Source organism: Bombus fervidus, chromosome 16, assembly GCF_041682495.2.
Source record: "Bombus fervidus isolate BK054 chromosome 16, iyBomFerv1, whole genome shotgun sequence".
Taxonomy (NCBI): domain Eukaryota; kingdom Metazoa; phylum Arthropoda; class Insecta; order Hymenoptera; family Apidae; genus Bombus; species Bombus fervidus.
This window is the reverse complement of record NC_091532.1, coordinates 7,121,658-7,138,402: the sequence shown is the minus strand read 5'-3', so window position 1 is coordinate 7,138,402 and position 16,745 is coordinate 7,121,658. Positions and strand designations below refer to the sequence as shown.

Here is a 16,745-nt window from a genome sequence, read left to right as displayed (position 1 = left end):
GAACAACGTTCAGATACACGCGATACCAGAATAATCACGGTAATAAGCACAATTTATAAAGCAGTAACGAGAGATTTTCATAAATCGTCGTATCAACGCCGGCATAGCTTTAATATCCCACCAATTCTATGCTGCTCCATTGTACGCTCGGAATAACAAGAACAAGATTCTGAGAAACACCTCTAGCCGTGTGGCGTGTATCGCCCTCCTCTTTGCCCGGGTTCGTAGGTACCGGGACCCACGATTCATCGTTGGATATAAATCGACATCCTCACGATGTGTCGTGCGACGTACACGCGTGGACACGTTGCATCGCCGCCTACTGCAGTTGCATATATCCGAAGTGAGAAGCACCGTGTGAGGCCCTGGTGCCGCCGCGTCAACGATTTGTGCGAATCTTGCCACCGCGCCGCGTCGTTTCGTACTCACCAACCTTCACGCGACCAGCTTTTAAATCGCAATTTTCCATGAATAATTTCATACAGAGTAACCGCAAATGAACTCCCTCGTTCGATAAGCTCGATCCATAGTACCATCGATCGTGATTCTTCGGACCAAGCTCAGATCTTCGTGCGTTCGCCATCCTTGCATATTCTCGTATATACGAGATATAGGTATAGGTATACAACTAAATAACAATCGATAAAATAAAAAGCAAAGGTTGGCTGGAATTTCAGAAAACACAGACACTTTCCACGGTCCGTTGAGTTCTCGAGCGTTTATCACAAATTACGCGCGGTTCCTTTCTCGACTATCTCACCGCTTACGCGTTAGGGTATGACGGTGGCTGCGTGAAATCTAAATGGTAGCTATCGTAATAACAGACGCACCTGCCAGGACTCCGCGAACATTTTACCTACCATCCTACACCGATTTCTTATTTTCCATGCGAGCGTGGGCCTTTTATCGCGAGGCAGCTCTATAAAATAGACCGCGTGCAGAGCGACGAAGAACCGTAGCCAGCATCCCCAGATTCCGTTCGAATGGATTTATTTTATCGACCGTGGGGACACGTGCGTTTCACCCTGACGAGTTTCATCGAAGGAACTTTTCCTGGCGATAGTTTCTGCCTTTACGAACGAACCCCACTCCATCGATGCCTCTCTCTCTCCACCCCCACGTTCGCGCGCCACTTTCGAAGCCGGGGGAAGCGGATTTTGCCCACGTGCAGCGTCGTCCACCCACGGGGGCCGATACAATGAGAACCAGGATTTATGCCGCAACTCATGCTAATATAAAGGCCAATTTATTTCGTACACGTACGCGGGAGAGAGAGGACACTCTATCCCCCTTACGATGTCATATTATTCTTTTTTCAGCATGCCGCGGCACCAGTTCGCAACACGGCAGCGAAATTTATACGCGATAACTTTGTACAATGGTTGAATTTATCGCGAAAACAATGTTGAACATCGAGGGGCTAATCCACGATCCCTTCTGCTTACTTTCCGTGAGTCAACGTTCACACAGATGTTGAACGAACGAGTTTCGCTTAATTCTTTTTCTCGTATGATTCTTTCGTACGATATTTGGAAAGTAACTTTTAGTGGTAAAGTGGCAAGTTACAGCTTTACTTTTAAATTCCGGATTTCGTCTCTTAAATTCGAATCTTCAAAGTTTAAGGGAATACACGGATCAATTACGAGCGTACATCGATAATCCTCTTTAAAAAAAAATATAAAGTATTGTATTTTCCTCGCTGTCCCTTACTCTTTCCCCCTACAAAATTAAGGATCGGACGAGGAGCGAGAGAATGGAATTCCCGAGTGAAGGTACGACAAAGGAAAGAATTGGATAGAAATCGTAAAGAATTCCGAAGCGCGGTGGGTCTTCGTGCAACGGATACGAAGGGCCGTTTCCTCTCTTACATACGTCCCATTCTCCGCATTCAGGTTCCAAGGGTGCCTCGGTAATTTATTTCCAGCGCATCGGGATCCTCGCATAACGACTGCAGTATTTGGTTAATATGATTTCCCGAAGTGGTAGTTAAATCTAAACGGAGGTCTTAACGTGGCGCTTACGAGTGTTATGTAAATATAGACGCCAATGGACAACGAACCGTTGGACACGACCAACGATATGACTAACTACGATCGAATATATCCTGCTTCGAGAAACTTGTCTGTTTGGGAAAGAAACTCGTTTCCCCGACAATCCCCAAGTACTAGGGAAATATCCTGAAACGGCATCGAAATCCCGGTACATAAGGTGCGGACGACCCGAATGCACACGGCAATGCTAACGAAGCGAGAGCGGTCACCCTCTGCCTAACTAACGACCCAACCACTTTAAACTGTAACTTGTTTCGAACGTGTTGGCTGGCCCTACGTGGGCATCGAAACAATGCGCCTGATGGACAATACTTATTAGTTTCGGAGGTGGGCGAGCATGGTCTTCCTCTTTCTCCACGTCGTTGTACCCCATTGTACAAGTTGAAGGTATGAAGCGAGGCAGGCGAAACGCCTACAAGTCTGACAAGGTGCCAGCGCATCACTCCTGAAGTACACGAAACCGTCTGAAAGGCGAACAGCTCCCTCGAATAAAAATCCCACAACGAATTTCCCGACTCACCGCGATTAATTCCGGACCCTCCCCGTTACACCGTGCATCACCACCAACCACCTTGTTTAGATGGTACGATGTTGCTCCTTCCCTCCCTCGTGGATGTTCCTCCTTCGCTCCCTCGTAAATGTTCCTCGCGGGTCGTTTCGTCATTCTTTTTTGAGACGTTCGTGACCGACTACCGCGCAACCGAAAATTACTTATTTAATAAACCCAAGGCCTAGTACAGACGTTCTCGCGTCCACGCGGTATATCATTAAGGAGATTGTTCTCTCTCGTGCAGCTGCTTATTGATAACCCTAATTTTATCATTAACGTGTTTAAGATTCATAGTGACGCTGTCGTGTCGGCGAGACAATAAGAGAGGCCTGCACAACCCTCCGCCGCAGACGCACGAAGGAACGTGAACTCGGGGGATTAGCCGGGGCATAACAAAGTCGATACCGCCGATCGATAAATCAAAGCTCGCGACCGGTTCGAGAGTGGTATTAAGCCCCTATCACATTACGCGGAAAATAGGCCGTCTCAACGAATATTTGGACCGCGACCAGTCCGACCAGTCCCCGGTGGGGTCTTACTAAGGATGCGTTCGCGGTACCGAATCATGAATAAATTTTAACGAGATTGCATGCCCGAGAAAGAGACCGAAAACGAAGGCCACTAGCTATATCTGCTCGACGAAGAAGATAAATCAAGTCGCCTAATCAGACCGCTTCATCGAGCTCGGTTTTTGAGAAGTTATAAAGGCAACCCCTTTTAGCCAGCTGGAATAGCGAAACGATAATGCATCTTAGTAAAAAATCACCGGTCTAAAATTAGATAACGATGGTTAAGAGGATTTTTCTTGGCCAACATCGAACAGGTTCGTAACACGATATATTAAGAAGACGGAATGATTTTTGATAAAATCGCAACCGCAGAAATTCATATAAAATGATCGTCGACCAGCTGACGAAAGGTTGCATCTACTTGTGTGGTCTAATGCGATTCTGGCTACCTAAACGGTGCTTTTCGGGGACGTTCGAGCCATTTTCGGTTACCGAGCCTAATGAATAGCGTTTAATTAAAGCCTATAAATCCGCACTCCTCCCGAGTCCTGCTTGGAACGGAACACGCGGTTTCACGGTAAGAAAAAACAAACGAGAACGATCGAAAAGCTGTCGCGAGATGGTCGACAAGATCTTCAACCATACGATAAAATTTCAAGAATGTGTAGAGCTCGTTAAGGACACGGAACTTGGCCATGCGGTAACTTAGACTTCTGTTAGTGTTCGAGGAATCTTGTAAACGTAGTTCTCGATTAATTCGGAAATCTCTAGAGGCACTTGCCATTTACGCAGCGGTGCGCTCCGAAACGCTGCGGAGATTCGAATGCGAAACAGAGACGAATGCGAATAGAAAGTTTTTTTTTTTTTTTTTTTTTATTTGTTTTATTAAATTTTTACAATTTGTCCAGAAGGACATTTGGTAAAATGTTATAGCTTAGAGAATAAAAGAATAAAAAATAAAAAATAAAAATAAATAGAAATAAATAAAATATAGCATGTGGATGGTTACCCCCAGCGGGGTTCCATCTTCTAGGTTTCCTATTGCATCTCTATTTCGAGGTCTGCGGGATGCTTCCTCTTCAGTCTTCTTTCTATTTTGGTTTTATTTGTTTCAGCAGCCAGCTGGTTTGGGTGTGCTGCAAGTCTTTCTTTGTACTTTTTTGCGTATCTAGCGATTTCCTCTTTGACTGTTGGAATTTTTAGATCTTTTCGTAGGTCTTCATTTCTGACGTACCATGGAGCGTTAACTATTGTCCTTAAGATTTTTGCTTGCTCTATTTCTATTTTGCTTATGTGACTCATTGCTGCCGTCCCCCATAATGGGACTCCGTATGTCCAGATTGGTTTGATTATTGTTTTGTATATATTTAGTTTATTCATTGTGCTTAATTTAGATTTTCTATTGATTAACCAGTACATCTGCTTCCTTTTTGCACTTATTCTGTTTATTATTGATTTTATATGGTGCTTCCATGTAAGGCGTGTGTCTAAATTTATTCCCAGATATTTGACTTGCTTTGATTGTGCTATGTGGGCGCCGTTCAGTTGAATATCTGGTGTTTTTCCTTTTCTAAGTGTAAATGTTATGTGGTTGCACTTGCTGGTGTTCACTTTTATTTGTTTGTTTTGCAGCCATTTTTCTATTTTTGTAGTGTGTTCTTGTAGTAGTGCGGCGGCCGTTTCTAGATTTGCATGCCTCACTAGTATGGCCGTATCGTCCGCAAACGTCAGTGTTTTACTGTTGACAGTTGTTGGTATATCTGCCGTGTATAGTGTGTATAATATTGGTCCTAAGACACTTCCTTGCGGTACTCCTGCCTTGATGTCCTTAATTTCAGAGTATGCATCATTTATTTTTACTACAAAGGTTCTGTTGTTTAAGTAGGATTTGAGTAGTTTGTAGATTTGTTCTGGAAATTGCTTTTTGATTGTTTGAAGAAGTTTTTCATGGTTAACTTTGTCGAATGCTTTTTCGATATCCATAAAGAGTGCTGTGCAGTATTGTTTTGTTTCAAGCGACTGTAAGATTTCATTGACGAGTCTATGCATTTGTTCTATTGTGGAGTGTTTATTCCTGAATCCAAATTGATGGTTCGGTATTAGTTTTTCTTTTTCTATTGTTGGTTTTAAGCGGTTATATATTATTTTCTCTAGTAATTTGGAAAACGCAGGTAGTAATGATATCGGCCTGTAGGATGCAGTTAAATGTGGGTTTTTGTTTGGTTTGGGTAACATCACTATCTGTGCTATTTTCCATAGTGTAGGAAAGTACTGTATTCTTAGAATTGCGTTAAATATTATCGTTGTTAGTCTTATTGCCTTTGGGGGAAGGTTTTTTAAGATTTTCCCATTGATCAAGTCAAATCCTGGTGCTTTACTTGTCTTTGTTGTCTCAATTAAGTTTGTAACTTCTTGCGCTGTTGTGCTGAGTATGGTGCAGCGTTTATCAGTTGTGTTGCTGGCATTTTCCACTTCTTCATTTGTTTGCCATCCAGGGATGCTGTTATCAATTTCATACGGCGAAAATATATTTTGTAGGTGCTTTGAGAATTCTTCTGCCTGTTCTTCGTTGGTTCTAGCCCATGTGTTGTCCATTTTTCTGATTGCTGGGATTGTTTTTACTGTTTTCTTAATTTTGTTAGTGACTTTCCATAGGGAGTAGTCGGTATTCTCATGCGCGGATAGTGATTCGATGAATTTTGAGAATTCGTTATTATGATGTTCCCTTATTTTATTCTTTAGTTCCTTTGCAAGTTTATTTAGGTTTTTCTTGTTTTCTCGTGTTCTCTGTTTTTGCCATTTTGCTTTCGCTTTTCTTTTTTCCCTGATTTTGTCTAGGATGTCCTGCGGAATAATTTTTGATTGCCTGCTATTTGTTTCATAGGTGGTGGTTGCCCACGCTGCTTCCTGTATTATTTCTGTCAAAGTTGCTACTGCCTGCTCAATGTGTTCAGGTGTTTTCAACGGGATATTGCAGTTGATTTTGTTTTCGATCAGTTCTTTGAAAGTTTGCCAGTTGGTGGTTTTATTGCAAAGCGACTCTGACTTGTTATAAAGTAGTGGTTTGCTTGTATATTCTATTATAATTGGTGTATGGTCGGAGTTAAGCTCGAGGCTGGTTGTTATTTTTAATTTGCTTACATTTAGCCCTTTTGTTACTGCAAAATCCAACAGGTCAGGTATTTTATTGGGGTCTGTCGGCCAGTACGTTGGTTTTCCTGTAGATAGTACGTTGAGGTTGCTGCTTCTAATGTATTTTTCCAATGTTCTACCTCTCGGTGTGCTAATTCTCGAACCCCATAATGTGTGCTTTGCATTAAAGTCTCCTGCCGCTATATATTTGTCGCCTAAGGATTGGAAGTACTCTTCCCATTTTTTAAGTGTCATTTTGTGTCTCGGAGGTGCATATACTGCTGACATCTGGAAGTAATTGTCATTGGTTTGTATTGTGACAGTGGTTGCTTGTAGGTGTTCTTGATTTGTTTGACTATGTAAGTGATGCTTGATGTCATTTTTTATTATTACTGCAGTTCCTCCATGTGCTTTACCTGAGGGATGTTTGGTATCGTATATGGTGTAGTACGGTATTTTCATGTAGTTTTTTAGGGTGAAATGTGTTTCTGAGACAAGTAGTATATCAATATTATTTTTATACAAAAATATTTTAGTTTCGTGGGCTCGCTGTTGCAAGCCATTGGAGTTCCAGACTGCTATTTTCAAAATGTCCATCTCTATTTTTTACTTAGCAAGTTAGTAAGTAGTTGTAACATGATTGTTGTTTGTTGTGCTTGTTGTCTTAGTATTGTGTTTAGATCACTTACCATTTTTCCTAACATTTCCGTACCTTTAATGGATTGTTTGAGCATTTCTTTGATGTCTGTAACGTCTTCGATGTTATTGTTTTCATTCTGATTGATTGCAAGCGTTGGTTTGCTAATGTTTTTAGTTACTTGTGCGTAGCTTCGTTTACCTTGGGGATCTATGTTTCTGCTTATAGCGTTTAGTTCCTGTTGTGCTTTCAATGTTGTTTCGTTATCCGTTATACTTTGTTGTGGTTGATGGTCATTGTGTGATCTGTTGCGAAGTGGAGGAAACAGTTTACGTTGTATTTGTTTCCTTATTTCACATCCTTTGTAGCTGGCTGGGTGGTTTCCGTTACAATTATAGCATTTAACTTGTTCTATTTTTCCTGTGTATGGGCAGTGTATTGTTAGGTGATTTTTTGCACATTTAACACATGCCGGGCTTCTGTTGCAATAATTTTTTGTGTGTCCGTATTGTTGACACCGCGAATAGAAAGTAACGCGATTTGACGCGTAGATATATGTGTTCGGAAATATGCCTGGAATCACGAGGAAACGACGGGCGGTTGCATTCACGGAAACGTTAAGAATTATATCAGCGTTACAATTTATAATGGGCATACCGTCATTAATTACCTGCATCATCTTATCGGCAATTTATTTGATAACCTTCTACAAGCGAATGCACTTAATGAGCTGGGATGTTTAATAGTTTTTTACATGGGATAAAACCGGATAGAGCAACTTTAGAACACCTCGCCCAGTCGTAAAATCCTACACAAAGTCTCGGGGCGCAAACGTGATGACGCAATATGGGATTCTTGCAGGGAAAAAACAAAAGTGCGTTGCACCGAATAAATTCTGCTAGAACGGACGCTACGTACGTCGGTAACGGGCATCGTAGTTCTCAAAGTCATATAAGATCGCGAACACCGACGAATATTTATGCAAATGAAAGCGTAAAACGTTCGCGATACAATTTACTTGGTCGTTATCGTACGCTTTACTATCGTACAGGGTGCCCCGGTAAACCAAGGGAACAGTTAATGCGTCTTTTCATGAAGCTGCATCTAGGAAGAGACTTTTAATTGCAAACCGCCGTGCGCAACAGATAACGCGATTGATTTTTTTTTCACACCGTTTCCTCCCCTGGAAAGGATTAAACATCGAGTTCGTAGCGCGTTACTCGCAATCGCGCCATGATGTTACGCTAACTACCGATGCATAGATACTATTCATTCGTAAGTTTGGAGCCGCGCGTCGTTTTGCTCCGATTAAACTTATCAGCTTGCAACACATGAAACGTTCGTTCACTGATAACGTTGTTCATAGATATGGACGAAAATACCATTTACACGGTACTCCTGTATACCTGTCCTGTATTTTACAGCGTTCCTCGTTTCATCGCAGTGGTAATTAATTTTTATATCTTTATCGATAAAGATGTAGATAAATACTAATAAATTGATATTAAGATGATTACATTCAAACTGGTCAACTCCAATTTACTAGATAATATTTAAACGGTGTAGCACGCGATTTCGAATTTCTGTTTTGCATATTGTATTTTCGGCCAGTCGCGGGGAGACGCGTTCGCGAGGAGGCGCGTCAACGGGAGTCGTAAATTCCCGTTACGATTGTATCAATCGACACCACGAGCAGGTCGATCCCCGTATTTCTTTTGGGATAATAGGGGTACTTCTGATGGAATAAAACTGTAGTCTACAGTTTTATTAATGTATATATTTATTCCAAGTTTATAATGATATACACTCTCACACACAAGCGAAGTCGGTGAATTTGATTATTAAGACGGAACGTAGAGTCAATATGATTGCCCGATTGTCGTACGAACAGTTGACTTGACTGTCGCGAGAGCTTGAAGAGCCAAAGTAACCCGGGAGATGTTTTGCACAGACTGGCCTAGACTCGACTCACTCTTCGTTCTTTCGCCATCGCAGGAATAGGAGACTTTCTACCGTCTTAGGTAGTTGACGATATTGTTTCTTACGGTATGAGGGCCGTTGACAGTCAGGTAACAAGGGCTGACTTGTTGGCCGCTTCATACGGCGTAACACATATAATTCACAATTTCCAGGGTTACGTGTTCGAGCTATTCCGCGAAAGACAAAAATCGGTCAAGGGGCCGATGTAATTTTTTTCAAACGGACAGCCTACCTTCGGAGAATGCCTCGTGCACCTACGCAGATAGCTGCACCCTATATAAGTCAACGAAAACAGGAATCTCACGTTCGATTTTAACCGAACACGTTTAACCGTAATACCTGCAACGCAGACCTGCCACGGTGCAAACAGACGATTTTCTTCTTGGTCAAACTATTTTCGGGACCGTTGTAACCGAAAAATAGTTTCATACCAACGAGAAACAGGATGCAAGTTGTTGCAACTCAATGGACTACAGTTGAATGAGCCTCGAGCAAGAAATAGCTACCTAGAAGATAAAAAGAGAAGAAACGAGACAATTCCCAATGGACCCTTCGAACGACAGCCAGCAGAACTATCATCGACATGACGATGAACATGAATATGTGTTAAGAGGAGAAAAATAGAACGATGTTGTTTTAACACAGATTCAAGCGTCGAAAGAGCTATGAACGACGTCGACCTTATCCCCTCGTCGTTTTCATCATCGTGTACCTTTTGTTTCATCTTAATAAAATGGACAAGTTCTTCGAAACGAGATTGGTCAAAAGTACACGAAATATTCTCCGTGGGAATAAAAAATGATAATGAACGGCAACCACGTATCCGGTATGTCACTCGGCGGACGGCTTGCAAACGAGTCGAGGAGAATCGATTCGACACGTTCTCCGGGAGGGTTGAATGAAGAAAGAGGAAGAAAACGGAACGGTAAGAGGACCCCACCCTTTTTGCGGCCTAGGGGCTCCACTGGTCCTTTTTCCTTTCTGAGAGCCACTGTGGATAATTGGAACCGCACCCACGAACTCGTGGTTCGAGTTCAGTCCTTGTAAATGTCTCGCTTTTTCTTTCTTGTCTCTCCTTCTCTATTCCATAGCCCTTCTCTGTATCGTAAAATACCTTAAAACAATGCATGCGCCAGCAACGGTCACCGAAATAGAAATTCTTTGTGCTCAAAGAGGCAAGAAAATTATTTCCGCCTTTCGCTCTAAGCTTTCTTATAAACATATGGGTGGTCCTCCAGATTTGTAAAAGAGCTTTCAAAATGTCTGCGAAATACCTACGCTTTGCCCAATACTCGATCGAATGGATATAATTTCGATGATAAACAAGAGAGTGCTATCATCGCCTCCACGTTTCTATATCTCTGCCAAAAATCAATGAACGTGTACGTTTCTTCATTGTATCGCTCTATCAGTCTATGTGAGATTCGATTAACAACAGAGCAACATTAATGTATCTTTTTCCATGGTTTATTAAAGTTTCTTAAAATTTCCCTTTGATTAATCATTGAAGCTAATGCTATTATCGGATCGAAAGAGCGCTGATGATAATGACATTGAAAAGGAAAATTGTTATATTTACGTAATATGTAAAATATACGTTCACTTATTTCATACTTAAAATAAAACATTTGCAAATCGTTATGCGTCATTGGACATTGAAATGTAATAATTTAACCTTTTTTATACGAAATTTCTTAGCTTCTCTTTTATTTTCAGAAAAATGTCTTTGACTACAGCAGTATGTCGAAGATACGTATTGCGTTGCAGCGAATTAGAAAAATCAGAGACCCATATAACGAATCATATTTGTGCAAACCATTCGATCTGTTGCGATCTACCAGACAAATCAAATATAGATTCTCAAAGCACAGAGAAGTCGTGTATAAAGTAATATTATCCTAATAATATAACAAAATACGTAATGCATCGTAATGGATAGAGTGTGTCACGAATTCTTATTTTAACAGGGATAATATTTCTGTTTGTCAAAACGATTTATCGTCGACTTGTTGCAATGCATCGGCCGAATCCAATTCACTTTCCAATGAACAAGAGGACAATTCGATGTAACGTGCATGACTAATATTCGAAAATTAACACTTGCTACAGATTCATAATTTTTAATTTTTCATCGTAAAAAAGCTGCGATACGAAAGAATCATCCGCATCGATCTGGAGACCGCTCTCAGCGTGTTACAGCATGCCAGAAGAATCAGATCCTCTGGTCAAAGAACTGCTTGGACAGCTTTCCAGGTAATATTTCCATCGCGATAAAGAAACGCAAAGAACGAGAAAAAATAGGGAGAAAAAATGAAAAATTAGACAATATGGTTCACAGAATGCGATATACGAACGAGTCTCGCAGACACTGGGAAATGATGGTGCACTGTGAGAGGGCCGCGTTTCCAAGGGCGGCGTTGAATTTGCCTCTGCCCTCGAGGGAGGTACGTATATCACCGGAGGAAACCCAGCGAATTCAAAAGCCGAGAACTCAATTAACCCGAACGGCTAGAACTCAATTACGAATGTCGGTCGGTGAGAACGTGCGGTGGCTGGTAATTAAAAAGTTATTATGCCCAGGGCCGTTTCTACTGGCATTTGTACTCAATCGCGATGAAAAACTCACATCTCTACCAGAAACAAGTGAATCACGCTCTGCTCGTTACATTGACCAAGTAAGAATCTTATAGTGACTTGATCAAACCGATTATATCGTTTATATAATCTTTGATCGACGAATTTAGACGCTTGTATAATCGATGCGATTTTATTTAAAGAGTAAATTACTTCTTTTTCTACTGTCCATATACAATAAATCTAAGCTTCATGAATTATAAGTAAAACATTGATAATAATAAATTATTATTGCAATTCTGTGTTACTAAAAACTCAGTTATCTCGCGCTTCAAGCAAAGTATAATAATAAAACAGAGAATATACTATATAGAATTATCGAATATCTCTGATTCAAAAATATGTTTTCGATGTTATAGACTTCTGTATAGCCAAAAAAGCAAAAGGGGTATGAGCGTTTGGGCAGAATTGATTCGGCTACAAACATTTGATCGAATTGGCCGGAAGAATTTGATAACTCGTCTAGAACGACTCCTCTAGTAAGTCGATATACTATATATATGTAGAAATAACATGAACTTTATAACAAACGGTAATCATATAAATTTTAAATTTAATTGCGTTTTTCAATTGCGTCGTGTTATTGCAAAACAACATGTACACAAAATTGTAAAATACGATAAAAATAAAACTTAGTCTATATGTATATCATACATTGTAGTAAACAGATTAGACTAGAATCTATTTGTCTGGAAGGTTTGTCGTTAACGCCAGACGAAGGTGTACGACTACTATTGGCATTATACAACTCCCGTAAAACAATGAGACACGTATACTGTTGGCACGCGTTCGAGAAAATGGTAGGTCTCACGGTGGATCCTGGTCATCACGAACAATCAAGATTTTATACGGATAAAGAAATCAAGATATGCGACTGGTTTCGCGCCATCGGCTGCTTAGAGTTTCTCACCACTTTATCTGTAAACTACGCGTACATAGCGACACCCACGGGAGATCTACTCGTCAGTTTGGCCAAGTAATTAAATTCACTACTTAATCCCTTCTATTATTTTAATCGTCACGATATCACTCTAACAGTTAAAAATAATTTATTCATCTTACCTACGTCATCTATTGTAATAGTTACGAATCGTTTGTTAAAACATCTAAATATAATATTACGTATAACTAATGGTGTCATTAAAAAAACATGTACTTACCTTAGGATTCGATCGTAGGAAACTTGGAACAAATTGGCACTGGTTACAACTATTGTGTTCAGAAGAAGAAATTATACAAAAAGCAGAAGATGAATATGATATTGAAAAAGTCGTAATACCGGACAGCGCTTGGAGAGCCGCACATTTTTGGGCACCAGTACTGAAAGTACAATATGCTATTAGTATGACACAATTTCATAATGATTAATAACGTACCAAAAATTAGACGTACATAATTACATATATTCTTTTGTATTTTTAGTAGGAATACCACGATACGATGTCCATAAGAAATTTTTTACAAAACATACTCGAATCCATACTTTTGCATTATCAACGAGTATCGATTTAAAATTTCGACAGCCATGGTATCTCGATTGCACGATTAAAACACTTTGCACATGGTATTCGGATACTCTAGGTAATCGAAATAATGAAATTATTTATACTTAAAATAATTAAGCATTTTGTACGTTTTTATCGTTTCAATCACTTTTTTCATCGCTATTTCAATTCATAAACCGCAATTAAAATTTGAAGCGCGAATCATTGTACGCCGTCTACGAATAGTTCGTGGTACTAACTCTCTTTATCGATAAATGATATTTCGATTATCGATATCAATTATACTATATGTATTTAAATTGCTTTTCATGTTTCTATAATTTTTTAATTATTATACGTCAGATAACCGTTATTACTATTATGTAGTATACTTATGCCTGCAATTATGGCACAATCGACAGAATTTGGATGATCAACTAAGACGACTATTCATTTACTTACCATCACTTCGTGTTTTTGAATATATCGGCGAAATTCGAACATTGAAAACACTTTGTGCTATGTGCTGTCAAATACGATCTGGTCATTGCAGTAATTATTTAATATACATAATATAAATTAATATATATCAGTGTCTATCAGTTTTTGTTTTTCAGATGTTTATCGTGTTAATATGCAACTTCAAGATGTTAATGGTTTAGATAAAGAGAAATGGATAAAGAGCATAAGGTGTATGACGGCTTGTTTCAAATGCGATTTTGATAGAATGGGTGTTGAATTTAATATCAATTTTTATTGTTGTTGATTAAAAATCATATATTCTTAATTAGAGTCACAAAAATCTAAATTTCAATTTCATTAGTGACTTATATAATTATTTGTGCAAAATAACATACACGTTAACGTCTATAATATGCACATTACGTAAATGCAAAATAGAAATTACTATTATAGTAATTACTATTATAACAAATAAGCTGGTCTTTTAATATGTATTATTTTGTTTCCGTTGTTTCTTGTTGTTCAAATTTGGGATATTTTTCTTCAACTTCAGACCATGTAAGTTTACCATTAGATAGATCTCTTACTACATCTGGAATCTCGTCCAACTGTAATTCGAACAATAACTTAATTTTTGTAGACTTTGTATTTCTATTTGTATTTGTATTGTATATACATTTCTATTTGTATTTTAAAAACTATAAAATGCCCTATACTATAAAATACTCACATTTATTCTAACTTGTCCCATGCTATCTCTTTCACGGAGTGTAGCAGAATGAGGTACTTTCAAAGTATCAAAATCTATGGTGATACCAAATGGTATTGCAATTTCATCTGTCCGTGCGTATCTACGTCCGATACTACCAGAAGAATCATCGATTTTATGCGAAACGTCTACTTTAGTGAGATTCCGAGCTGTGTGTGGAAAACAACGCTTAAGTAAGTATTTTTTCTAAAATTTATCATATTTTGAAAAGTTAGAATATTTACATAGTTGTTTCACAAATGGTACAAATTCATTGTTGCTACTGAGTGGTAACACTGAACACTTTAAAGGAGCTACGATTGGTGGCAAACTGAAATAAGTTCGTTTCTCATCTCCTTCTCTTACTTTAAAGTTATGTTCAAAAATTGCATACATAATACGACCAATACCAAAAGATGGTTCAATTACATATGGAACTACTTCTTCTACATAAAAAGTTTTCTTAAATCTTCTTATTTTGACCATATGTTCTGTTATGTGTACTGTCTTATCATGTAGAATTGATATTTTACTTTGTCCACATGTCTTAAAGTCATTTTCCATAGTATCCATCATATCATCATCTGCACACTCCAAAACCTCTAGCACTAATTTACTATCTTGTTTGAACGTCTTTCCAATAAGATTTTTATTTGGTATTAGCATACGTGTTTCAAGAGTTCTTGGTACTTGCAATTTTCTTTCTGCTACTAATCTTACTCCAGCGGCTTGTGAATGTTTCTTGAGATCATAACAAGAACGATCTGCACAACCAACACATTCTACCCAACCATAAGAAGTTAAACATTCTGCATCCCAACAATCACATGCATAATGAGCCATTTCATTTTCCAAGTGTTGACGGAAACGTAATCTTTTTGGATCAATTCCAACTTTAATTAGAAACAAATGAATTCTACCCATAAAATATGCTAAGGTTTTATTCTTTATAATTCTATGTAACACAGCTTCGCCTAAAGTTATATGCTGTATACCCTCTCCAGTCATTTGATTCAGAGCAGAATATAACTGTACACTTAAATCTTCAATATCTTCAAATTTAGGATGATCTTCATCACCAGGAAAATAAAAGTATTCTATTTCTGCCATAGTAAATTCTCTTACTCTTAATAAACCAGATCTAGGAGAAATTTCATTACGGAATGCATTTCCAATTTGGGCTGCAGCAAATGGCATCCTGTGTTGATTAAAACTAAGTAGTCGTTTAAAATTTACAAAAATACCTTGTGCAGTTTCTGGTCTTAAAAACCCTTTCATATGCCCAGAAGGTCCAATTTGAGTTCCAAACATCAAATTAAATTCCATTGGTTCTGTTAGATCATTCCCAGTAAGGGGGGACTTTATATTGAATTTGGATATAACTTCTGCCATTTCATCCTTAGTCATTCCATCTAATTTAATAATAATACCTTCACATTCTTTCTTTACATTTTTATCAGTTTTTTTATCGCTAATTACTTTTTCTAAATGTAATTTAATCAAATGATCCAATCTGAAACATTCTTTAGTTTTCACATCTTTCACCATTAAGTCGGCAAACCTTTCCACATGTCCAGATGCTCGGAGTACAGATTCTGGTGTTAAAATAGAACAATCTACTTCTAACATTTGTTCTTCTAATATAAAGAAGTTTCTCCATGTATTTAATAGATTTGTTTTAAATGCACAACCCATAGGGCCAAAATCAAATTGTCCACTAATTCCTCCATAAATAGCAAATGATTGGTCAAAGAAAAATCTACGTTTTAAAAGATCTTCCATCCTTGCCCTATCAAATAATATTGTTTGTGAAAGGGATAGTTCTTTCTCTTCCAACAACTTTTTTCTAAGTTTAAGCTCAGCGACTGCTAATCTGATGTTGAATTCTGGAGCACCATTAGACTTGAGTTCTCGCACACGGTCACCCTTTAAGTATAAAGAATAATGATATAATAATACTAACATATAACATGTAAAGACATTAACATTAAATAAAATGCCATAATCAACAACATATTTTTTTTCAATTGCAAGTTTTACGACAATAGAGGTTACATATCCATTATATAAATATATTAAAATCTATTATATGTGTAACCAAGTTTTCTGTTAATAACAATATATCAGCCATATGGAGCTTACCTGTTCCTTAACGTTATCCCGAAGAGGAGACAATATTTCTTCAATCTTTGGGTCTGACATATTTTGTGAAATCTGTATTTTTAGTTTACGATTCCTTTTTGTTGTACCCCACTTACTGAAATCGGCTAACCTAACGGTAACAGTAAATCTACGAAATATCTGTTTATAAACTGAATTAGACTTACGTAGATCACGTGTAGCTCTTCTACAAAGGTGCTGCAAGTTGCAGAAAATAAACTGCATTTACGTTTCTTTTCACTTTAGCAACTTCCAGACGCTCGTTTGCGATACAGATGCCCTCTACTTCAAATAACCACGGATCTTAGTTTTGCATAATACAGTACTGTTGGCGGTAAAATTGATGAAATTTAAAATTATATAACATGTTCAAAATGAAGAAAATATATAAAATTAAA

The 16,745-nt window shown here is 38.4% G+C and overlaps 3 protein-coding genes across 3 annotated transcripts in view; 2 read left to right on the top strand and 1 right to left on the bottom strand.

Annotated features, from left to right (window-relative positions):
• The window catches only part of LOC139995955 (probable citrate synthase, mitochondrial), a 64,912-nt gene that overhangs the window by 11,581 nt on the left and 36,586 nt on the right, over positions 1-16,745 (top strand). The gene's annotated exons all lie outside the window — the stretch shown is intronic.
• On the top strand, positions 11,857-13,811 carry LOC139995488 (uncharacterized). The gene is made up of 6 exons (XM_072019034.1): positions 11,857-11,972; positions 12,155-12,469; positions 12,672-12,835; positions 12,916-13,074; positions 13,365-13,529; positions 13,595-13,811. Exons 1-6 carry the CDS (start codon positions 11,884-11,886, stop codon positions 13,741-13,743), a joined length of 1,041 nt encoding a protein of 346 aa, XP_071875135.1. The 5' UTR covers positions 11,857-11,883; the 3' UTR covers positions 13,744-13,811.
• Glyrs (glycine--tRNA ligase) lies at positions 13,712-16,615 on the bottom strand. The gene is made up of 4 exons (XM_072019033.1): positions 16,330-16,615; positions 14,433-16,113; positions 14,170-14,357; positions 13,712-14,047 (listed from the first exon to the last, which is right to left on the bottom strand). Exons 1-4 carry the CDS (start codon positions 16,570-16,572, stop codon positions 13,934-13,936), a joined length of 2,226 nt encoding a protein of 741 aa, XP_071875134.1. The 5' UTR covers positions 16,573-16,615; the 3' UTR covers positions 13,712-13,933.